The sequence below is a fragment of the Biomphalaria glabrata genome, chromosome 1 (genome assembly GCF_947242115.1).
Source record: "Biomphalaria glabrata chromosome 1, xgBioGlab47.1, whole genome shotgun sequence".
Lineage (NCBI taxonomy): Eukaryota > Metazoa > Mollusca > Gastropoda > Planorbidae > Biomphalaria > Biomphalaria glabrata.
The window spans coordinates 6,319,577-6,343,425 of record NC_074711.1 but is presented as its reverse complement, the minus strand read 5'-3'; the positions used below and the strand labels follow the sequence as shown (position 1 = coordinate 6,343,425).

General features: G+C 35.6%; 2 protein-coding genes across 2 annotated transcripts; one reads left to right on the top strand and one right to left on the bottom strand.

Annotated features, from left to right (window-relative positions):
- Positions 1-291: 291 nt before the first annotated feature.
- LOC106061608 (cytochrome P450 3A29-like) lies at positions 292-10,458 on the top strand. Its single transcript, XM_013219792.2, has 2 exons — positions 292-510; positions 3,745-10,458. The coding sequence occupies exons 1-2, from the start codon at positions 398-400 to the stop codon at positions 5,204-5,206; spliced, it is 1,575 nt and encodes a 524-aa protein (XP_013075246.2). The 5' UTR covers positions 292-397; the 3' UTR covers positions 5,207-10,458.
- Positions 10,459-13,461: 3,003 nt separating this feature from the next.
- LOC129924281 (mucin-3A-like) lies at positions 13,462-14,514 on the bottom strand. The gene has a single exon (XM_056018521.1). The coding sequence runs from the start codon at positions 14,512-14,514 to the stop codon at positions 13,462-13,464; it is 1,053 nt and encodes a 350-aa protein (XP_055874496.1).
- Between the last annotated feature and the right edge of the window lie 9,335 nt (positions 14,515-23,849).

Here is a 23,849-nt window from a genome sequence, read left to right as displayed (position 1 = left end):
TCATTACAATATGTAGGCCTACATTTTTTTTTATTTAGGCTATAATTATAATATTGTTTATTGGTGACTTCTTCTGCAACTATGAATTAAGTACACTAATGTGAGAAGCGCCGACAGCCCTTACCGCGTCAGGACGCTTGGGGCAACAAATAATATTACAAATTCAGAAAATTGTACTACTATTTATGACATTTGGTAATGTCCATTAGGCATTAGATAACCGATGGCGCATCTATCTATTTTCAGCTTGCCCCTTCTTATAGACTTAGCACTTTATTTTAAACGTAACAGTTGGCAGCTTTGACCTCTGATGAACTGGTTGTTTACAAATTACAGTCAACTTAATTGTTCAACCATAATTAAGACAAGATAATATTAAAAAATAAGCGTTGCAGCTATGAATTTTTTGGACTTGATTCATTTAGATTTTCTAGATCTAGACGATTATCCAAATGTTCAGTTACAATTAGGCATTTTTACGTTTGTCATATTTACAGTTCTAATCTATAAGTACGTAGATTATAATTATATCTAATAAATTCTATTAGAATTATTCTATTAATTAAATATGTTCTCCCATTTATCATTTATGGTCTACTTACACAGTTTGAGTTACACTTTACACACTTAGACTTAGATCCATTCATTATCATTATGATTCATATTCATAGATCTAGATCTAGTTACTTTACAGTCAGTGACTTTCACTACGTAACATACTAACATAATACATTACTACAGTACTTACAAAAATATTAGTGTGACACAGTTATTTTAATATTTACACGAGTTTAATACCGGTTCTAGATGTAGATAGTAGTAGATCACTAGATGTAGATCTAGGCAGTAGATATCTAGACTAGACTTAGATTTTAGAAATAGAATATAGAGTCTATTCATATTATTATTTATTATATTATAAATTTAATTATTATCATTAATATCATAATCAAATAATCAATATAGATCTAGAAAGTAGAATCTAGACTTTAGTTTTAGGTCAAAGGTAGATGATAGAATAGATAGATAGAATATCTACACTAGACTGACAGCCATAGAAAAAGTAAATAACCTCAGCGATGTTTACAAATGAATATTTTGTTGAGAATTATTTCTGTTCTTTAAATAATTCAGTCATTTAAAAAAATCAGGCCACAGTTGGACTGTTTCTTTGTCGTCTTAAACAATATTCAATTTTTCTCATTCTTTAAGCTCCTCCTTTTTGAATAAATATTCTTTTATCAAATATTGCCAAGTCATGAATATATCAATTAGAGATGGGAAACGAACCGAACCCGAATCGAACGCACCGAACTCGAACCTCACTTATGACCGAACCGAACCCGAACTTTGAAACTGCTCGGTACGAACCGAACCGAACGAACCCTCCTTATCTTAACCAAACTAATTTTGCAATTTCTACATCCTTTTTTTTTGGTTTAATAATAATAATAAAAAATACTTAAATATTTTATTTTAAATCCAAACTTGAGACAGAAAAGGGGGGAGGGGGTATTTTGGAAACTAAAGAAAAATAAAAGCGCGCGCGACAAGGTATTCCCATGGGTTTTTCCATTGGGTGCCGACTCTCCCTGTCCCTGAATCTTCGCGGGCTGTTTGCAATATTTCTTTTGAACCGATTAGCCCGCCCTCCCAGTAGATTTAGTAAGCAGAAAGTCAATTTTAAAATATTGTCACTTTTATTGAAATGGCTGTTAATTAGATTAGAAATATTTTTGGCCGACCATAGAGTATAGATATATAATATTCAATAAGTTCATTACTGTTCATAAGTATTCTAGTTTATAAAATATATTTAATTATCTTCTTTTAATAGTAACATCAATTTAAAACGGAATCTCTTTTATAAATATTTACTATTAGAACTACTTAAAAAACTTAATATTTAATTTCTAAATAACGGTATTTACATTTCTTTTTAGTGTTGTATGTTTACAAATTGTGAAGTATTTCGTATAGGAAATACGGGTGTGGGGATGGCGAGTACCTCGAATTGGGGAAGGGGGGGCGCAACTTTCTGACAAAAAGGGGTGTTGTAGAGTGTATGTGTGTTTCCTGGCGGCGGTAAGAAGAGGTTAAGCGATTGATTTGTGTATGCATGTATGATGAGGATGATGAAATTAGAGTAACGAAAATGTGAAACGGCAAACAATTTTGAGAAATGAAAGAGTAAAGACGTTGTTTTGAGGTGAGTTAGATTTCGTTCAAATGTCAGTATATTTCATTAATATTACATCTCTATCTCAAGTTAAATATGTGAATATTGTAATAACAGTTAGGCTATATTGAGCTGCTCGCATTAGAAATTTCTTTTAAAGTTTATTAAGTAAAAATATAATACATCTTTATTGGTTCAAAAACTTTAATTGTACTAGCTGTTTGTAAGCGACAAACCAACTAACAAGGAAAGGGGGCGTCGAAATAAATGTTTTCTTTTCAGTGTAACTTATCTGAATATTAGTAAAATTATATGTTTAAAAATTAAAATATATTAAGTAGGAGATGTCTTTGTATCTTCTAAGACCTTGTTAAATGTAGACTGCTTTTGCGAGGCGCGTATGCAACAATATGGGTCAAAACCCTTTGAAGAACACATTTTAAAACATCTCCGCTAGTGTGATTCTTCTGGTTTTTTTTGTCTATTCATTGCTATTCATTACAATGACGACTTATGTATGAAAAAAAAAAGTTCGCAACAGAGACGTCTTAACACGAAGAATATTTTTTAAAAAGATCACGCCAATTACAGAAGTACGTGTGCAATATGTAGGCCTACCTAGAATGTCCCTCGCATAATACTATTCGCCAGGGCTGCCTCTTTATTACTAAATTTAATATGGCCCTCGACTTTTTTAAAAATTAGATGAATAGTGCGTTCTGAAAGAAAACATAAATATTAGCTTTTTAATTAAAAATTCTCTCTTCTTATTATGAGATAAAGTTTAAAATACGCTTAGCGCCGCATCCCGCCCGGAATTAAACCACTTGCCGACTTGAGCGAAAACCTGCCGCATCTTTAATTCTATCTCTATGAAGAAACTATTACAACGCTTACAATTTGTATATGCAACACTGTTTCGAAAAAAAAAAACTGACCATAGCCTACTATATATAGGTGTGTGAAACTGACTCATTAAGAAATTTTTTACAACTCTTGAAATTAATGTAGGCAACATTATTTTGGAATGAGTATTGCCCATAGGCCTATTATATGTTGCAAAGTATTTGTTTTATGAAAAATTCAAATGAAAGTGTTTTAACTAATACATTTCATTAAGCCTAATAACTTAATTTCGCTATTACATAATTTCATAACATCGAACCGAGCCGAACCCGAACTTTGGACCTGACCGAACCGAACCCGAACTATACTTGTCATCGAACCGAACCCGAACTTAAATCTGACCGAACCGAACCCGAACTTTAAAAGTTGGGTTCGATTCCCATCTCTAATATCAATGCATCTCTCATGCTTTTAATTAGAAGTTTCAGAAGCAACTCTGAGTCCTTTGCAAGTGCTTCTTATAAATATATATATCTGAAAACCATTTAAATATTCAGTTATAAAATAAAACCAGTTATTTTTTCCATAAATTATGGAACTAATGGTTTAATTTTGTTCCATTCTTTTTTTCAAATATATTTTTACTGTATTCATTTTTGACAATTTGTTGTATACTTTCGCATTCAAATTGTTTAATAATTATGCATTTATTGTTACAGGTATTTCAAGCATCCATTCAAATTATGGCAACGACTAGGTATTCATGGTCCTGAACCTAAACTGATATTTGGTAATGTCCATGAGATATATAGCCCAAAGGGAGCCAGAGCTGCTTATTCTAAATGGCAGTCTCAATATGGTCGCAGATACGGCATATACTTTTTTCGAATGCCTGCTCTAGTCATTACAGATCCAGAGTGGATAAAACACATCTTTGTGAAAGATTTTAATAACTTTAGAGATCGAATGTCCTTCGATGATAATGTCCTGATAAATAAAGAAGTCTTATATGGTCTTTTTTTTGCTACAGGGGATGTTTGGAAACGAATACGAGGCATCATGACTCCATCATTTAGCGTCAGCAAGATAAAGTCAATGGTTGCTATTGTGAACAGAAGCGCTGCAAGGCTGGGTGAGCATGTCTTGAAGTTGGCTGAAGAAGGAACACCCTGGGAAGCCAAACTGTACTGTGGTGCCTTCGCATTAGACGTAGTGACTGGGACAGGCTTCAGTATTGATGTGGACTCTGTCAAGAATTTAAATGAACCTTTTACCAGACATGGGCGAAGCTTATTTATTTACAAATGGGGTGTACAATTGTTAGCTATATTGGTCCATTCTTTTCCTATCCTTATGTGTCACTTTTATAGATTATTTGGTATTGCTTTCTTCAAAAGTGATGATATGAAATTTTTCGACCGAAACATCAAACAAATGATTGACCAAAGGAAAGAAGATAAAGAAAAGAGAAATGACATTCTTCAAAATCTAATGGAAGCAGAAAGTGATGTAGTTCTTCAGGGAGGGTCTGGCAAATTGACGTCAGAGGAGCTTGTGGCACAGGGCATAATGCTTTTTATTGCTGGCTATGAGACTGCATCAAGCACCTTACAGTTTTTACTGTATGAATTAGCAACTCACAAAGAAGTCATGGAGAAAATTATTGCAGAAATTGATGATGTCATTGGTGATCAGGAACCAACTTATGACTTGTGTCAAAACTTAAATTACATAGAAGCGACCATAAATGAAACTTTGAGGATGTACCCGCCGTTGTCTGTCATACACAGAGAATGCAGTAAACCAACCAGATTGTTTGATTTAGACTTACCCGCTAAAACGGCTATAATTGTTCCAGTGTATAATCTGCAACGTGACCCAGATTATTGGAAGAACCCTGATGAATTTAACCCTGATCGCTTCTTAGCAGGATCCACATCATTCGAAGCCTATAACCCTTTTACCTTCATGCCCTTTGGCCATGGACCCAGACTTTGTATTGGCATGAAATTGGGCATGATGAAAATGAAGCTGGCAGTAGTTCACATTTTTAAAAGAATCATCATTACAAAAGCAACCCCAGAGATCTTGCACATAAATGACTTCAGTTCTATATTGCAACCTTCTGTGCCCATTACCATACACTGTGCTCCACGTGAACATCAAAAACTTGTAAAATAACATTTACAATATGACTTTATATATAGGCTCATTCGAATGAATCTGGCTTTTGTATGTATTTTTAGATACATTCTTAAGAAATAACTTTCAGTTACTTTTCAAACATAACGGGTAAAAGTTAGTTTTTTAATGGCAACTGATTCAAATTAAATAATATTTGGTTAAAAATATCTTGACGCTTTTTAAAAACTGTACTTAGCATTTATTGAGGGCATTATCTTCCCATCGCTTCCTCTGTCTGCCTGAAGAAAGGTAGTTACAAGCCCTGCTATGAACTCAGCCCCCAACAAGGTGGTGGCTCATAAATGTGTGTCCAAATCATATGCATACAAAGAAAGAGTAATGTCTACCTCTTGCCATTGTATAGCCTTTAATGACAACCACATTCAATGGTGCTTACTTAGACTTATATTTTCCAGCGACATTGGGCACATTGGGCAGCAAGCTGTCTCCACAAAGATCTGTCGCTGGCAATGTCTGAAGCCTCTTCCCATCTGGTGTCAACTGCTCTAAGGTCCTCCATGAAAGTGTGGCGCCAAGTTATACGAGGATGTCCCTGTTTGTGCTTTCCTTACATTGGCCTCCATGTCATGGCACCTCTTGGTATGTGAAATTCATTTTGTTGGAGAACATGTCCTGCAAGCCTCATATGACACACCTCAGTGATGCTGAGTATCTCTTTATGTAAAGGAGATTGCAATGTTATGTTTAGCAGAATATATACATGCTTAGTTGACAATGTTGTTATTTTTTATATCTGACCATTATGATACTTAGAAATTTAAAAGAAATGTAGGCAATAGAAATTTAAAAGAAATGTAGGCAATGAAAATTTTAAAAGAAATGTAGGCAATGGAAATTTTAAAAGAAATGTAGGCAATGGAAATTTAAAAAGACATGTAGGCAATGGAAATTTAAATGAAATGTAGGCAATGGAAATTTAAATGAAATGTTGGCAATGGAAATTTAAATGAAATGTAGGCAACAGAAATTTAAAAGACATGTAGGCAATGGAAATTTAAATGAAATGTTGGCAACAGAAATTTAAAAGAAATGTAGGCAACAGAAATTTAAAAGAAATGTTGGCAATGGAAATTTAAATGAAATATAGGCAACAGAAATTTAAAAGAAATGTTGGCAACAGAAATTTAAAAGAAATGTTGGCAACAGAAATTTAAAAGAAATGTAGGCAATGGAAATTTAAAACAAATGTTGGCAACGGAAATTTAAAAGAAATGTAGGCAATGGAAATTTAAAAGAAATGTTGGCAATGGAAATTGAAAAGAAATGTAGGCAATGGAAATTGAAAAGAAATATAGGCAATGGAAATTTAAAAGAAATGTAGGCAATGGAAATTTAAAAGAAATGTTGGCAATGGAAATTTAAAAGAAATGTAGGCAATGGAAATTTAAAAGAAATGTTGTTGGCAATGGAAATTTAAAAGAAATGTTGGCAACGGAAATGTAAAAGAAATGTAGGCAATGGAAATTTAAAAGAAATGTTGGCAATGGAAATTTAAAAGAAATGTTGGCAACGGAAATTTAAAAGATGGAAATTTAAAAGAAATGTTGGCAATGGAAATTGAAAAGAAATGTAGGCAATTGAAATTTAAAAAGAAATGTAGGCAATGGAAATTTAAAAGAAATGTTGGTAACGGAAATTTAAAAGAAATGTAGGCAATGGAAATTTAAAAGAAATGTTGGCAATGGAAATTGAAAAGAAAAGTAAGCAATGGAAATTTAAAAGAAATGTTGGCAATGAAAATTGAAAAGAAATATAGGCAATGGAAATTTAAAAGAAAAGTAGGCAATGGAAATTTAAAAGAAATGTTGGCAATGTAAATTGAAAAGAAAAGTAGGCAATGGAAATTTAAAAGAAATGTTGGTAACGGAAATTTAAAAGAAAAGTAGGCAATGGAAATTTAAAAGAAATGTTCGCAATGGCACAAACTTTATTTATATATAGTATTGTTTTTTTACTGCTAATAATGTTATGATGAAAAATGTTAAGAATATATGTTTCCTTTTTTAATTTAAAAGAAATGTTGGTAACGGAAATTTAAAAGAAATGTAGGCAATGGAAATTTAAAAGAAAAGTAGGCAATGGAAATTTAAAAGAAATGTTGGCAATGTAAATTGAAAAGAAAAGTAGGCAATGGAAATTTAAAAGAAATGTTGGCAATGGAAATTTAAAAGAAATGTTGGCAATGGAAATTGAAAAGAAATGTAGGCAATGGAAATGTGTACGGGTACTGTTGAGCTCAAGCTGGATATGATGATATAATTGTTGTAATCCCACATACCCTGGGAACTCCGTATCTAAACAATGATTTTTTTTAAATTTCATACATATAGGAGAAGACCAAAGGGATATGTTTTAATATCAAGGCTTTAAATATTGTTTTTTTTTTAGGAATAAGCACAAACTTTATTCATATATAGTATTGTTTCTTTTACTGCTAATAATGTTATGATGAAAAATGTTAAGAATATATGTTTCCTTTTTTATAAATATATTTCAGCGATCTAATGTAGTTGCAGAGTATATGCTCACAAGAGAACTCTAGATCTCATAACTAATATTGTTTTATTTAAAATTGAGCCAGTTTATTACAATTGAAACATTTAATTCTTCAGTTAACTGTTTAAATGTGTTTTTTTTTTTACAAAGCTTATATCTACACTGTCTGTCTGGTACAAAGTTGGAACATGTTTTTTTCTCCCATTTCACATTCTCGGATCAAGTTGAAACTTTACACAATTATTTATTAAACCTGACAAGACATGAATCAATCAAACAAATAACCAATTAGTTAATTAATTGTTAGTGATTGCCTATTTTGTTTGATATGAAAACAAGTGGAATAAATGCTACTTAATGAGAGATGTAGATGTATGTATGGATTTAATCCTTTTCCACTCTCGGATCAAGTTGAAATTTTGCATAATTATTCATAGTCTATGATAATACACGAATCTGCGCCACTGAGTACAGCAATATACTATGATATAAAACATTTTGAACTAATCAATCATTTCAAGAAAGATAAATGGTTGCTTAAAAGAATAAGTATTTTCACTGAATCAGTTTATCATGTGAGTTATGGCCCAAACAGGATTAGCCAGAGCTCAGAAAATCCATTTGTCTTTCTTACATGTAGAGAGAGTTACCTTTCCCTCCCTCTGTCTTTCTTACATGTAGAGAGTTACTTCCCCCCCCCCCTGTCAAAACTTTGACCTTAACAATCTTTCTGTTTACTTTGTTAATTGTGACATACCTGTCTCATGTTATCAATAAGTTACTCAAACACGTGCATCTAGTCAGTACCGGTAGCATATTTTTCCCTTGTTGTAGATGAATGTACACACATAAAGAAGCCAAAGCACACAGCCGAATAAGTAACTGGAGATTGTCTGTCGTTAGACTCTCTAGATTTGTCTGTCGTTAGACTCTCTAGATTTGTCTGTCGTTAGACTCTCTAGATTTGTCTGTGTTAGACTCTCTAGATTTGTCTGTCGTTAGACTCTCTAGATTTGTCTGTGTTAGACTCTCTAGATTTGTCTGTGTTAGACTCTCTAGATTTGTCTGTCGTTAGACTCTCTAGATTTGTCTGTGTTAGACTCTCTAGATTTGTCTGTCGTTAGACTCTCTAGATTTGACTTTTAGGAGACGTAATACGTTTTTTTTTTAAATAAAGTAGCACATTGACCTGTGGGTTACCATGTAAAACAATCTTCTTCAATCTTAGAAGCTGTATATTCAGGGGTGGACTGACTGTATGGGCAAATACCCTTTGGGTCGGTACCTTAATGGGGCGGTAGGCTTACCAAATGGGCCACATTAAGTGTCAGTAAAGCCCATTAAAAGAGGTTCTATCTAAGGCAAATGACAGAGTGGAATGGAGAAAGACGGTTGACAAATCTTGCATGGTGCCCCAACGGTCCAACAGACTAAGGTATAGGTAAAAAAAAACGTTATAGTGATAGGCCTCGTCTTAACTCTTATAAAATATCTTTACACTAGTCGACCCGCGGCGTAGCATGCGTCGCTATTTTGCAGGGCCGGCCGTAGGTCACTGCAGCCTATGTGTTCGCAGTGGGCCCCGCACTTTCATAGGCCCCACGCTAATTCTAGGTGTAAATTATTAAATCAAACCATTTTATAACTTATAACAGATTTTCCGTTGCCGCCTGATTTACCAGGAGCTCCTGGAAATCTCCGGAAATTGCAAAATATACGAAAAAGTCCTGGAAATCTCCGGAAATTATTAAAATCTTTTGAAAACTCATACAAATCTGAAATATAGACAAAATTGTCCTTTTGGGGTGTCATTCAATATGGAAAACGCCAATCCTACGCGCGATAAAAAAAAACGAAACGCATTATACAATACCCGTAATTGTGGAATGTAGTTCGTGAAAGAAGCTTCTCGCGCCTCAAAACTAATGAAGAATTACTTTAAGTCAACAATTCTCGAAGATAGATTGAAACATTTGGTAATTCTTGCTACTGAGCGTGATCTATGTAGGAAACAGAATTAGTATGATATGCTGTATGACTTCGCTTCACGCAAGGCTTGGAAAGTAATTTGTACGTCAGTGGCGTATCTAGGGTGGGGGGAAGAGGGGGGAGAATTTGAATGTCGCCCCGGGCCCCGACTTAAGGGGGGCCCCCAAATGAGTGTTTTTTTTACATTAAAAATGAAATATTACGTTAAATGTAGGGGCCCCCAAAGAGTTTAAGCTTCCCTCCGGGACCCCAAACTATGGAAAATTTCTATGCTGTATGTAGTAAAGAATGAATAGAATGCAAAGACGAATTTATTTTCTAATACAAACTCTTAGTTTTCACTTATTATCCGTATCCCTACCCAAACTGAGCCCTTCGCAATCCCTGTTCTCCCCCACCCTTTTTTTTTTCGACGAAAAAATTAAGTGAGGTAACTCTAGTCCGACTTGCAGAAATAAAAGAGTTATCTTCCATGACTTTTGTTGGTGTCAGGCATGGTTGACCATGAAGAGAATTATAGGCCTATACATAGATACTTAACTGTGTAATACTAGTCACATATTCCGAAATAATGGATTCGCTTATACCAGTAAACCGTACTTCTGTGAGTTTCAATCCTCTTTACTCATTAAGAGATTAATAAACAACTTAAGACCTATATTTTTTTATAGTTCTATTGAAGTGGAACATATGTGAATCTAAATCTTGTCCCTGAACTTAAAATAAAAAAAAAAACTCATCAAGTTCAGATTTTTTTTTCTGATTTCTAGGCCATTCATTGATGAAATTCAAATTAAAATGAACCAAAATAAAATCTAATATGTATTACATAAATTGATTCAACAACAACAAAAATAGCATCAGCTAATTACGTTTCAATATTGTGTATATGAGTTAATTTCATGAATGGACATGTTTAAATGAGATCCACTACGTAGACCCCCCCCCCCAATTTATTTTGTTACTGCCGTAGACCCCTTTGAAGTCTTCGTAGACCCCTGGGGTCTATACTGTAATCACTGTAATATAGATGGATGTCTTGTCTAACTTGCATTACCGGTATATAATTGGATTGGTCAGTTCGTCGCAAGATCCCAGGATTTCTCAGCTACGATGATGACAGATTTTTATTATTATTTTTTATTTTGCAAAACTGTTGAACTAACTCATGTTGCTATTGTATAGAGTACATTTATATTTTTTCTATTTTAATTTCATGTCAATAAACTTATCTTACGTTCTTGAAACACCCCGGCGCGTCAGTTGTTACTACAGTAATTAGTTTCTATGTTTCTGGCAGTAGTCATTGATTAATCACAATTACTATTTAAACAGTTAAACTTGTAACTAAATAGAAATCGAAAGGAAAGGGTAAAAAAAAATGAGAGATGAAACGCTAAAATTAGTGGACTCCTCTGCCAAGAGACGCAGTAAAATTACAGTACTGATGTCCTCGCCATGTTGTCTCTAAATGCGATCACGAAACAGTAGAGTGGTGTCATGAAACAATAATGCCACTTGACCTTGGCCTACCCGAGATGGCATTAACAATTTACGTCACGAATTGATGAATAGAAATATGACACTCAGAATATAAGGACGATGGCTATTGTGGAGTCCTGTCTTGTATGAACTGTATGGCCCTTAATGAATTGAAGGTATTATTAATTAAGGCGCAGGGTATTTTGAAATCATCGGCTAGGTTTTTGAGTTAATGCCAATACTGTAGGCTAATATTTGCAAGTAACTTGTGAAATGAGGTTTCTGCACGATTCCACATATGACGAACAGGCTGAAAAGCATCATGACACAAGAACGCTTTGCAGAGTTTCAATTTGAAGGCTGGTGATAAAGACTTTGACACGAAATGGTTTTGGACACAAACGTCAGCGAGTAGTTTGTTGATGAGGGACCTTTCGTATCCTTTGAATTTGCTTACCACAGACCTATATCTATTATATCTAGACTGAAAAACGAAACAAATTCGTATTCGAATATATATATATATATAGTTATGTGATTAATACATAACAATATATATAGGCTATATATATATATATATTGTTTTTTTGGTTGTTTTTTTTTTTGTGTTTTACGCGAATTAGTTGTAACTTCAAAATAGCGAAAAAAATCCCACAAGACGGCCGGGATTGGGGGGGGGGGGGAGTGGGCGATGGACAGTGTTTGAACCCGAGCACATCGCGAACGACGCTCCAGAGCGCATAACACACGCATAGACATCAAGTGTTACGCTTTACTCTTAGTTCTATCAAAATAATGTAATAGATTATTTAAGATCGCGATAGCACTGTAGATCTTATTTTTCCAAATTAGAGATTTCCTATAGCCCCTAGGTCTATTTACATGTGCAAATACGTTAATTAAACCCACGTTTACACACATGCCTTCAGTTTTACGCATATCATATGCGATCAAGTTGTGATCCGAATCGTTTGGTAATGCCCGGGCCGATTCGGACACCCAGTCCGTCCATTTGATAATATGCACAGAAATGTTACAATGACTAGAGTGACTTAGGGACACGCGTAGGACGCACCGTCTGTATTTTATGAGATGTCAAAGCTTAGATAATAAGATGTAGTCATGTGACAAGACGATATAGACTTTCAAAAATCCTACAGGCAAGTTTGAGACAATGTCAGCAAGGAAGACGGAGAAACATGAGACAATTTCAGCAAGGAAGACGGAGACACATGAGACAATGTCAGCACAGAACACGGAGACACATGAAACAATGTCAGCAAGGAAGACGGAGACACATGAGACAATGTCAGCAAGGAAGGCGAAGATACATGAGACAATGTCAGGAAGGAAGTCAGAGACACTTGAGACAATGTCAGCAAGGAAGACAGAGACACACGAGACAATGTCAGCAAGGAAGAAGGAGACACATGAGACAATGTCAGCAAGGAAGTCAGAGACACATGAGACAATGTCAGCAAGGAAGACGGAGACACATGAGACAATGTCAGCAAGGAAGATGGAGACACATGAGACAATGTCAGCAAGGAAGACGGAGACACACGAGACAATGTCAGCAAGGAAGACGGAGACACATGAGACAATGTCAGCAAGGAAGACGGAGACACATGAGACAATGTTAGCAAGGATACAGAGACACACGAGACAATGTCAGCACAGAAGACGGAGACACATGAGACAATGTTAGTAAGAAAGACAGAGACACATGAGACATTGTCAGCAAGGAAGACAGAGACACACGAGACAATGTCAGCAAGGAAGAAGGAGACACATGAGACAATGTCAGCAAGGAAGTCAGAGACACATGAGACAATGTCACAAGGAAGACGGAGACACATGAGACAATGTCAGCAAGGAAGACAGAGACACACGAGACAATGTCAGGAAGGAAGTCAGAGACACATGAGACAATGTCAGCAAGGAAGACGGAGACACATGAGACAATGTTAGTAAGGAAGACAGAGACACATGAGACATTGTCAGCAAGGAAGACAGAGACACACGAGACAATGTCAGCAAGGAAGAAGGAGACACATGAGACAATGTCAGCAAGGAAGTCAGAGACACATGAGACAATGTCAGCAAGGAAGACGGAGACACATGAGACAATGTCAGCAAGGAAGACGGAGACACATGAGACAATGTCAGCAAGGAAGACGGAGACACACGAGACAATGTCAGCAAGGAAGACGGAGACACATGAGACAATGTCAGCAAGGAAGACGGAGACACATGAGACAATGTTAGCAAGGATACAGAGACACACGAGACAATGTCAGCACAGAAGACGGAGACACATGAGACAATGTTAGTAAGGAAGACAGAGACACATGAGACATTGTCAGCAAGGAAGACAGAGACACACGAGACAATGTCAGCAAGGAAGAAGGAGACACATGAGACAATGTCAGCAAGGAAGTCAGAGACACATGAGACAATGTCAGCAAGGAAGACGGAGACACATGAGACAATGTCAGCAAGGAAGACGGAGACACATGAGACAATGTCAGCAAGGAAGAAGGAGACACATGAGACAATGTCAGCAAGGAAGACGGAGACACATGAGACAATGTTAGTAAGGAAGACAGAGACACATGAGACATTGTCAGCAAGGAAGACAGAGACACACGAGACAATGTCAGCAAAGAAGAAGGAGACACATGAGACAATGTCAGCACAGAAGACGGAGACACATGAGACAATGTCAGCAAGAAAGACGGAGACACATGAGACAATGTCAGCAAGGAAGGCGAAGATACATGAGACAATGTCAGGAAGGAAGTCAGAGACACATGAGACAATGTCAGCAAGGAAGACGGAGACACATGAGACAATGTTAGTAAGGAAGACAGAGACACATGAGACAATGTCAGCAAGGAAGACAGAGACACACGAGACAATGTCAGCAAGGAAGAAGGAGACACATGAGACAATGTCAGCAAGGAAGTCAGAGACACATGAGACAATGTCAGCAAGGAAGACGGAGACACATGAGACAATGTCAGCAAGGAAGACGGAGACACATGAGACAATGTCAGCAAGGAAGACGGAGACACACGAGACAATGTCAGCAAGGAAGACGGAGACACATGAGACAATGTCAGCAAGGAAGACGGAGACACATGAGACAATGTTAGCAAGGATACAGAGACACACGAGACAATGTCAGCACAGAAGACGGAGACACATGAGACAATGTCAGCAAGAAAGACGGAGACACATGAGACAATGTCAGCAAGGAAGACGGAGACACATGAGACAATGTCAGCAAGAAAGACAGAGACACATGTAAACATAATGCATTCCTTTTTATTCTTCTCATATTAGTTTAATCCTCATACCTCCTTAGTAAAAAAAAAAAAACTAATATTTTAAATATACATCTAGGCAGGAGAGTTGTAAGGTATCCATGGACCCGGGCTCAAGGAAGTAATTGTTGGCCACCTTCCGACAGATTGTTGAGTGACACAACTCAAATGTAGCCATCTTGTATCTATCAATACATCTGCCAAGTTACGTTCTACTCATCCGTCTAGACCAGGGGTCGATTGACGATTAGCCTGGGTCGCCTAAGACATATGGATTGTTTTTGTCTATTCTTCTGTTGCTGTGTGGTTGGGGGTCGCCGCAGAGTGGGGATTGTAAAGAGGGGTCGCAGAGCTTAAAAGGTTCAGAACCGCTGGTCTAGACCTACAAACAAGATATATTTGATACATATATATTCATACCGCAAGGTCAGGTGCACGGGCACTTTCATGTGTTTATATGAACCCCCTTCGCGGCACAGGTTCTACGCCACTGAGTTACATCTAATAAACTTAGGTTCTTACATTTACCAAAACAAAATGTAATAGGAGAAAAAAATGTCATTGCGACTCAATACAAAGCAGACGACGCAGGGTGATTGGCTGTTTATTTCTATTGTACAATTATATTACAATACAATACCAAGGGGAGTAACTAGTGTATTTGTATCAAAAAGTAACCCGCACTCTTGCTTGATGTTACATACAAGTTTCTTTTTTTTTTTTTAAATAACGTCTATATTTTATAAGATGTTTAAACATAACAACATCTTTTGAGTATTATCTGAGGAGGTATGTTATAGAAAGTATTTCTAGTTATTCAGAGAAGGCCTATTATTTTGTTGACGTTATAATGGATCTCATTCACAACATTTAGTCACCAGATGATATTGATAAAACAACGAGGAAAAATCTGTCACTTGATGACATTCTCTTCTTAAAATTAAATTGTAATTTGTATAGACGAGATAGAGAATCACGTGGCTAAATGTTGTTTGTTTACGATTAGTCAATGAGGTCCATTGAGATATCCTTAAGGATGATAATAATAATAATAATAATAATCTTTATTATCCGTAAGGAAATTTGTCTTACAATTTGTGCATTACACCAAACAAAAAACATTATAACTATAAGAAACCAAAGTATACATTTTTTATAGATGCTTGTCTCAAACAACTGCCCAAATGGGGTTTGTTTTGTGACTATATTCAATGTAAATAAATTGTAGTATTGTTCAGCTCTAATTTTTTTTTTTTTTTTTTGTGTTTTTTTTAATACCGCAAATGAGTTTATTTACTTCTTTGACATATGGTCTGGTTTCTTTGCATCATTCCATTGCCATCGGAGATCTTCACGTTAAACTAAATAATGTCAAGGACGCTAAATTGAACTTTACTGTTGCCAACTACATAGAAATAAAAAAGCTAGCTATTTCTGGGTTTTCTGAAGCTAGCTATTTCTGGGTTTTCTGCAATGCATAAAATCTCTAAAAATCTTCAATATAAATGTTTGGGTATTGTCGGTGAATTTGTCTAAGATACTATTTATTTTGGATGATAAGGGTGAGGAGATTTAGATGTGGTAAACTTAATATGAATACTTTTACCTCTGTCAATTTAGAAACTTATAGGATCTACATCTACAAATACAACTTATCCAGAATTAGCATTATAAGAAAATCGTAATACATGGGGTTGAAAAGAAGAGGAGGGGAAATGACTCGATCGTACAGCTCGACTGCGGATAGTTGCCCTTGAAAAGAATAAAATAAGTCTGATAAAGAAATAAAGCAGAAAGTAAATTTAAAAAACATTTAAGCTTCACTTGTATATTTAGAATACAATAAATGTGAAGGAGAAGGATTAAAGTCGGATGAATTAAATTATCCCAGTCGAGACCTAAAAACTAATTCTTCCAAACTTATTTGTTAAGCACATCTTAATGTAAGAGCTCCACAATACTCCGTAATTCTGAGGCCATCTCTATTTCAAATCAACTTGCGTTTCTGTTGTTTCTCAAAGCATTCTCGGAGTCAGTAGATAGAGGCAGGTGGGTTATAAAAGAGTCATATAAAAGACCTAGGTTGTGGACTAGATTATTCACCGACATGCATAGACACAGCTTTAGATCAAACAACATGGAGGGAGAAACAAGTCTAGCTGTGAACGCATTTGATATGACTTCATGCTGGGTGACAGGGGCGAGGTGGGAAGGCATCAGTTTTACAACAGACTTTTTGCGAGGAAGGGGGAAGCAACTTTTGCTTTTAAAAGGGGGGAGGTAATAAAACAACTACAAAATTATTTTTTTAAATAGGATAACGGTGTAGACAAAAAATGACCTAATAATATTGATAAAACAAGGAAAAAAACTGCCACGTGATAGCCACTGTGTATTAACTCTTTCTTTCCTAACTGACGATACCAAAGTTGATTCCACTAGAATGTGGTAAATAATTACGGAGAGAAAAAGTTAAAATTAGATCGTAATTTGTATAGAAGAAATAGAAAATCACGTGGCTAAAATGTTGTTTGTTTGCAATGGACCTCATTCGCCAATCGTAAACAAACAACATTTAGCCACGTGGTGCTCTATCTCTTCTATATAATTTACGATCTCATGTTTAATTCATGATGGTTGTCACGTGACAGTTTTTTTCCGTTGTTTTCTCAATAAGATCACGTGACTAAATGTTTACGATTGGTGAATGAGGTCCATTGGTGAATGAGGTCCATTGGTGAATGAGGTCCATTGGTGAATGAGGTCCATTGGTGAATGAGGTCCGTTGAGACGCAGTAACAAAAAGAGTAAGTTGATAGAACAAAATGACTTTCTACAAACAGAGCTTTAACTTTTTTGTTCAGTTTAGTTTTTGTCTTCCTCTGATCTTGCTGTCAGTGTCAATAATCTAATTCTTAAGCCTCATGACCAAATATGAGAATCATTAATTGCGAAACGATCTGTTTCTAGCTTTGCTCGATGACCCCCCTATACGTACAAAGAGAAAAATCAGATCTATTTCTGGGTGCACTATGTAGCCTTTGCATAGAACTTTCTGAAAATGTCATTTGTCGAACTCAAAGAGGCTTAGTGTGAGATATTTGAAAAATACATAGCTGGCAAAATGTCCAAGAATCAAATATTTATTTAGCCAGAGTTGAAACTAAAGACAAATCGAAAGTCTTAGAATATAATTACATTTCAGCTAAAACTTTTTTTTTCCGTTGATGCTTAGGCAACCTAAAGAAGTTACACCATTATGTCCCTTTGTAAGTGAAAAATAACTCCTCTCGTATTAAATTAAAAAGGGAATGTACTGATTAACACTGCACACAAAAAAAAAGCAAAAAACATCAACTGTTGACTTCGATAAGACAAGTCACCTACAACGGGTGTGGTTAGGTAACGAATTCGTAAAGTACAGGTATTTTGAACACTGAACACTCAGGAGGTGGGACAGGAGAGGCAGTGACAAATAAATAAACAAATAAATAAACCTGAACGAGATTTCTTTTTTTGAAGGAAATAGTAACTCCATTCAGTAGTCTCAAATATCTGTATGCCAAGGAAACTTTGATTTACATTCTAATTTGAAACGAAGTTCGTATAAAAAAGTAGCCGCTGCATCAGAACTTTGAATGATCTAAAATATCATGATGTCCGATTTTCATTTTCTCTTCTAGTTTCTGAGACCTAAACGGGACGGACGGACAGACAGGCCACACAAAACTAATAGCGTCTTCTCCCCATTGGGTTCCATCTGTCAATAAAAATTTGTCGTTGAGACATTTTGAGACTTTTGGTAGATGCAAATAAAACATTGAAGGACCACAAGATTCACGGTTTAGGAATCACTGGAGCAGCTTATCAGTTGTTACAAATGTTAACTTCTAGTACAGAAAGGGTTAAATATTCTTAGATTTATCTACTAGAGGTCACTCTGGAAATATGGATTCACTGACCTAGATCTTTAGGAGCTGCCTGAGCGAATACTTAAGTTAATAGTCCCACTTCTCTTAGGTTAATGGGCTCTACTCCTAATTTTTCTTTGAGGTTTTCTCCCTTAGCACAGCAAGCAAGCGTAGGTTTGAAATCAAGGAACACCTCGCCGAAGTTTCCAGTTTTAGAAGCGACAGGTATTCCCTTTCACCGCTAAACGTGTCGTTGGAAGCAGTTCCGTTAAGCTTAATATTTAGGTCAGTGCTGCCCAATTTATTTCGGCTGGAGGCCAGACCATTCGTTACTGAAGGCCTCAACACTGAAACGTCACAACCTGTGGGCTGTTTAGACCAATAGCTCGTTACCACGTCACAGGTCTGTATATAAATTTCCTACATGCTAGGACAGACCTGTACTAGTACTCCTTCTTCCCTAATGATATTAGAGCATAGAACGGGTTGCCTGAATCAGCCCTGAAAATCAATGGCTTAGCCTATTTTAGTTCACTGATTAACATGCATACGCTTAGGACGTTATTATATTCTTTTTTCAAGTAACGTCATTATAAGATAAGATAAGACGAGTGTCACGTGCACCACATGCCCCATATCTGAAGCTTCGTCATGCACTGTGGGCAGACGTTTCAAAAGGCCGGATGTGACCTTGTCACTGGCCGGATGTGACCCTCGGGTAGTGGTTTGGGCATCATTGATCTAAACTACAACAGCAGAGCAGGTGCTGAACTTGGTTGTCAAGGCCACTTGAGACTATTGCCTTATTGGAGCATTTTGTAGACGATGAGTTGAGGCGCCCCCTGGCCCCCGTCAAGCGTCAATAGACACGTTATATTCACGAATATTCAACGAACACATTTGACTAGAGCAGCGGTTCTGAACCTTTTAAGCTCGTCGACCCCTTTTTACAATCCCCCACTCTGACGCGACCCCCCCCCTCCCACACACAGATACAGCAATAGAAGAATAGACAATAACAATCCATAGTTTAAATGGTCTTAGGCAACCCCTAGCAAATCGTCAATCGACCCCCAAGGGGGTCGCGAACCACAGGTTGAGAACCCCTGGACTAGAGTAACACCTTTAGTAAAATCACTAAATTTAGAAAGCCTTCAGGAAAGAAGACTCAAAAGTAAAGTAGAAATTGTGCATAAAGCACTGTACCATAATCTTCTGATACAAAAACAAAACTTAATAAAATACTCAAAAAAGACACAAAAATAAAGGCACATTCCTCGTTCCATTTGCTAGGACAAATTTGTACAAATACTCCTTCTTCCCTAGTGCTATTAGAGCATGGAATAGGTTGCCTGAGCCAGCCAGGAGAACCAGTGAAATGGCAGAATTTGAGGTCATTTATTATCATGCCTGACAAGATTGACCCAGGATGTAGGCCTAATCATCTTTTTTTTTTTTTGAAGTAACGTCTTTATATTATAAGATAAGAAGGAGATAAAAGGGAAATAGAGTCATTGTAACTGTAATCTCATGTTCTTTTTTTCTTATATTTATTATGCAAATTTTAACTTTATAAAAATAATAGCGGCCCTGGAAGTTGCACTGCCTGCACTGTTTTAAATCCTGCACTGCGAGGGAGCTTATTCCCCTTGACACTTCTGTATGACCTTCTTCATTAATTATTTTTGTTATAAAGTGTTCAGTGCTTTAAAAAAAAATATTATTATGTAACTTGTAAACACTCCAACTTAACACTCACTCAGTATGGCTTGGAGCATGATGCACTAGCTATTAAATCATAAATTTCAAGAGGGAAATTCCAAAATTGAAACTCTTACAGTATTCGCTTCATGTACTAACAGGGTTTTTTTTTAAATAGTTTTAAACATTTCCTCAGAAATAAAGATTATTACGTCCTAGATGAAACGTCTTAAAGGACAGCAGGGGATAGCAGCGAGCAGGGCTTAAACTCAGGAGCATTGTGAGGAAGTCCGCAGCGCATATCACACGACCAGCCAGCCGACCAGCGTGCATCGGCACAATTTGTAACAAGAAAAAATACTTTTAAAGAAAACAAATCTTTTACAAAGTTGTGCCAATTAGTTTGGATCAGTCATGTCATTAAATATGTCATAGATCTAGAGCAACAACACTACATCTGTGCGAGTAGAAATATGTTAAGCGTTTTTTTCATGCCTTTAGCTTTCTCAATACGCTATGATCCTATCACTGGACCAGTTGTAGTTGGGAAAATGGGGGGGGGGGGGAGATAGATATCGGGGTGAATTTTGTTTTTACCTTAATCTTATCTTATCTTATTTTATATAATACAGACGTTACTTCAAAAAAGAAGATGATTACGTCCTACGCGTCATGCATCTAGTCATGCATATTAACCAATGACTTAAATTCTGCCAAGTCACTGGTTTTCCTGGCTAGCTCAGGCAACTCATTCCATGCTCTAATAGCACTAGGGAAGAAGGAGTATTTGTACAAATTTGTCCTAGCATATGGGACGAGGAATGTGCCTTTATCTTTGTGTTTTTCAGAGTATTTTATTAAATTTTGTTTTTGTATTTGAAGATTATGGTTCAGTGTTTTATGTATGATTGCTACTTTACTTTTGAGCCTTCTGTCCTGAAGGCTTTCTAAATTTAGTGATTTAACTAAAGGTGTTACTCTAGTCAAATGTGAATATTCGTTTGTTATGAATCTCACTGCTCTATTTTGTGTCTGTTCCAGTTTCTTAATGTTTTCTTGAGTTGAGGGGTCCCAAACGGAGGATGCATATTCTATTATTGGCAAACAGACAGACAGACAGACAGACAGACAGACAGACAGATAGATAGATAGATAGATAGATAGATAGATAGATAGATAGATAGATAGATAGATAGATAGATAGATAGATAGATAGATAGATAGATAGATAGATAGATAGATAGATAGATAGATAGATAGGTACTAAAGAATGATATTAAATTAGAGCAGTACAAATACTTCGTATGGATGGTTATTAGTGATGGGCAAAAGTTAACTAAAAAGTTCGAAACTTTTAGTTTAACTAAAAAAAAATAGTTAAGGCCATTGTTTAACTAGAAAAAAAAAGTTTATTTAAAATCGTAGTTTAATTAATTTTATTTTTAGTTACTAACTAAAAAGTTTAATTAAAATTTTTACAACTTTTCAACATGTGGTCAGGGTTGAAACGCACATCCCTGTTTTCTGGTCATGTGATTTCAATAACTTTGGTTATCAAAAAAATGAGGCAGTTAGGCCTAACAACTATTTACTCAGTCTGCATTTGAAGAGGGTAAAGTAAGATGCTGGTAGAAAATATGGGAGTAAATATTTGCAACTGAAAGTAGCAGTATTATAAAATGTTAAACATTTTTTGCCAAAAGCTTCTATGCAATATTATGAATGAGGTTGTTCAGAATTTTTTTTTGAGCCACGTGGTGGTGTTTAATTTCTGTTTCTAGTGGGAATCTGATTAGTGAATTAGGTCAATATTTAGTGGTTTTAATCAATTCATTTGCGGCAAACAATATTCTTTTAACTGCAGAAACATCAAGTACACACTTTTTATAGTCTTAAGACTTGTTATTGAGATCTAAGTCTAAATCGACATCTAGGCCTATATAGATCTAAAAGCATTAGGATAACCAACTCTAGAAAAAAAAATCTTAATCCACACCCTCTCTGACCATAAAGTAAATAGAGTGTGTCCAACTGATTTTAACAATCTGGTCAGCTAAACATACACATGTAGGCCTAGTGTACTGTACGTGTGTAACGATACTACAATACTGCAATAGTGTTTGCTTAATGTGGAGTGGTCAGACAAGAAAATAACACACTGGCATGATTAGTCAAGCATGTTCGTAGATATATATACACTAAAATAGTTACACACTCTCCTTGCCCAGAAAGTAAATAGACGGTGTGTCAGACTGATTTTAACAACCTGACCAGATAGACATACACATGTAGGCCTATATTGCCCTAAATAGTGTACTGAGTGTGCAGTCCATAATGACAAGACCACCCTGGTTTTTTTTTTCCGTTGCGCGTTTAACGGTTATGCAATAGTGTTAGTTGTATTTTTAGTGGTCAGACAAGAAAATAGCGGCATGGTAAGTCCAGCATGTATTTTACACTATAAAATAGTTATACAGGTCAAATGTTTCATAAAACTCCCAACGATTTCGTTTCTATTTCTTTGGATACTAGATCTAAATTTGAAATTCTAAATCTATGTTATTTTTAATGAGATTTTAAACTTTACCGGTATAAGTAAGATTTTACGTTATATTGCCTAATAAGTTAATATAATATAAAAAGAGTACCATTCTTTTCTAAAGGTTTAAATTCAAAGCAAAAATACAAGCACGCATATTAATTTATACATTTTATTTTATTGTATTGCGCATTAATGTATATGTAAGCAGCATATTCCTTATTACTGATTTTATTATGGATAAATATTTCTACAATGTTAAAAGAATAAGATCGAACCGTAAGCATACAGTCGGATGATTATATCAATATAGGTCTAGTTCAACCTCGATCCCCCCCCCCCCCAAGAAAAAAATTATGAAAAAAGTTTGTTATAGTTTAATAATTTTTGTTTAGTTAAGTTGAACTACATTTTGAAATTCATGATAAACTTTTAGTTTAACTACTTTATTTTAGTTGAAAACTAGTTTTAGTTTAAATTTTAAAAGTTAGGGCTAGTTCCCATCACAAATGCTTATAAAAACGAGGTTCTGAAAAAAAAATTCTACTAGATCTATGTTCTAAAACCCAATACTGCGATGACAGTGAAGAAACCTATTGACTTAGTTTTAGTTTTTTTTTATCGACTGGCTCTCTCCTGCTACCTGCTCGAGCCAAGAAAACAACGAGATTACACAAGTCAAAGATCAAACAGATCCCTAAACAGGCGGATCATTTATTATTAATGAAACCTCGCGGAGTAACGGAGTTCGATGTCATGGATTAATGATTAAGTCATATAACTCTCAGCACAGTAATGTCAAAGTAACTTTATCGTTGAGACCGTCTACAAGTCTGGATGATTCTCTAAGACACCTTAACCTTTCTATCTTCTGACCAATAGAATTGTGACAAGAGTGACGTAACTTTTTATTTTAATTAGAGAATTCCATCTACATTGGAAAAACTATAAATAGATAGCTCTTTGGTGAATCCAGTGTACAGAATTAAAGGACGAGTTGCTTGGCTAATTTCTACAATTTCTAAAAATTGTGATCATTTGTGTGTTTTTAGCACATTCTATAATCAAACTTGTGGGTTCTTACGTTAGTGGCTCAACTTTTTTAAAAATTTAGTTGGCAACAGCGAAGGTCAATGTAGTTGATAGTAAAAAATCACCAATGTTTACTAACT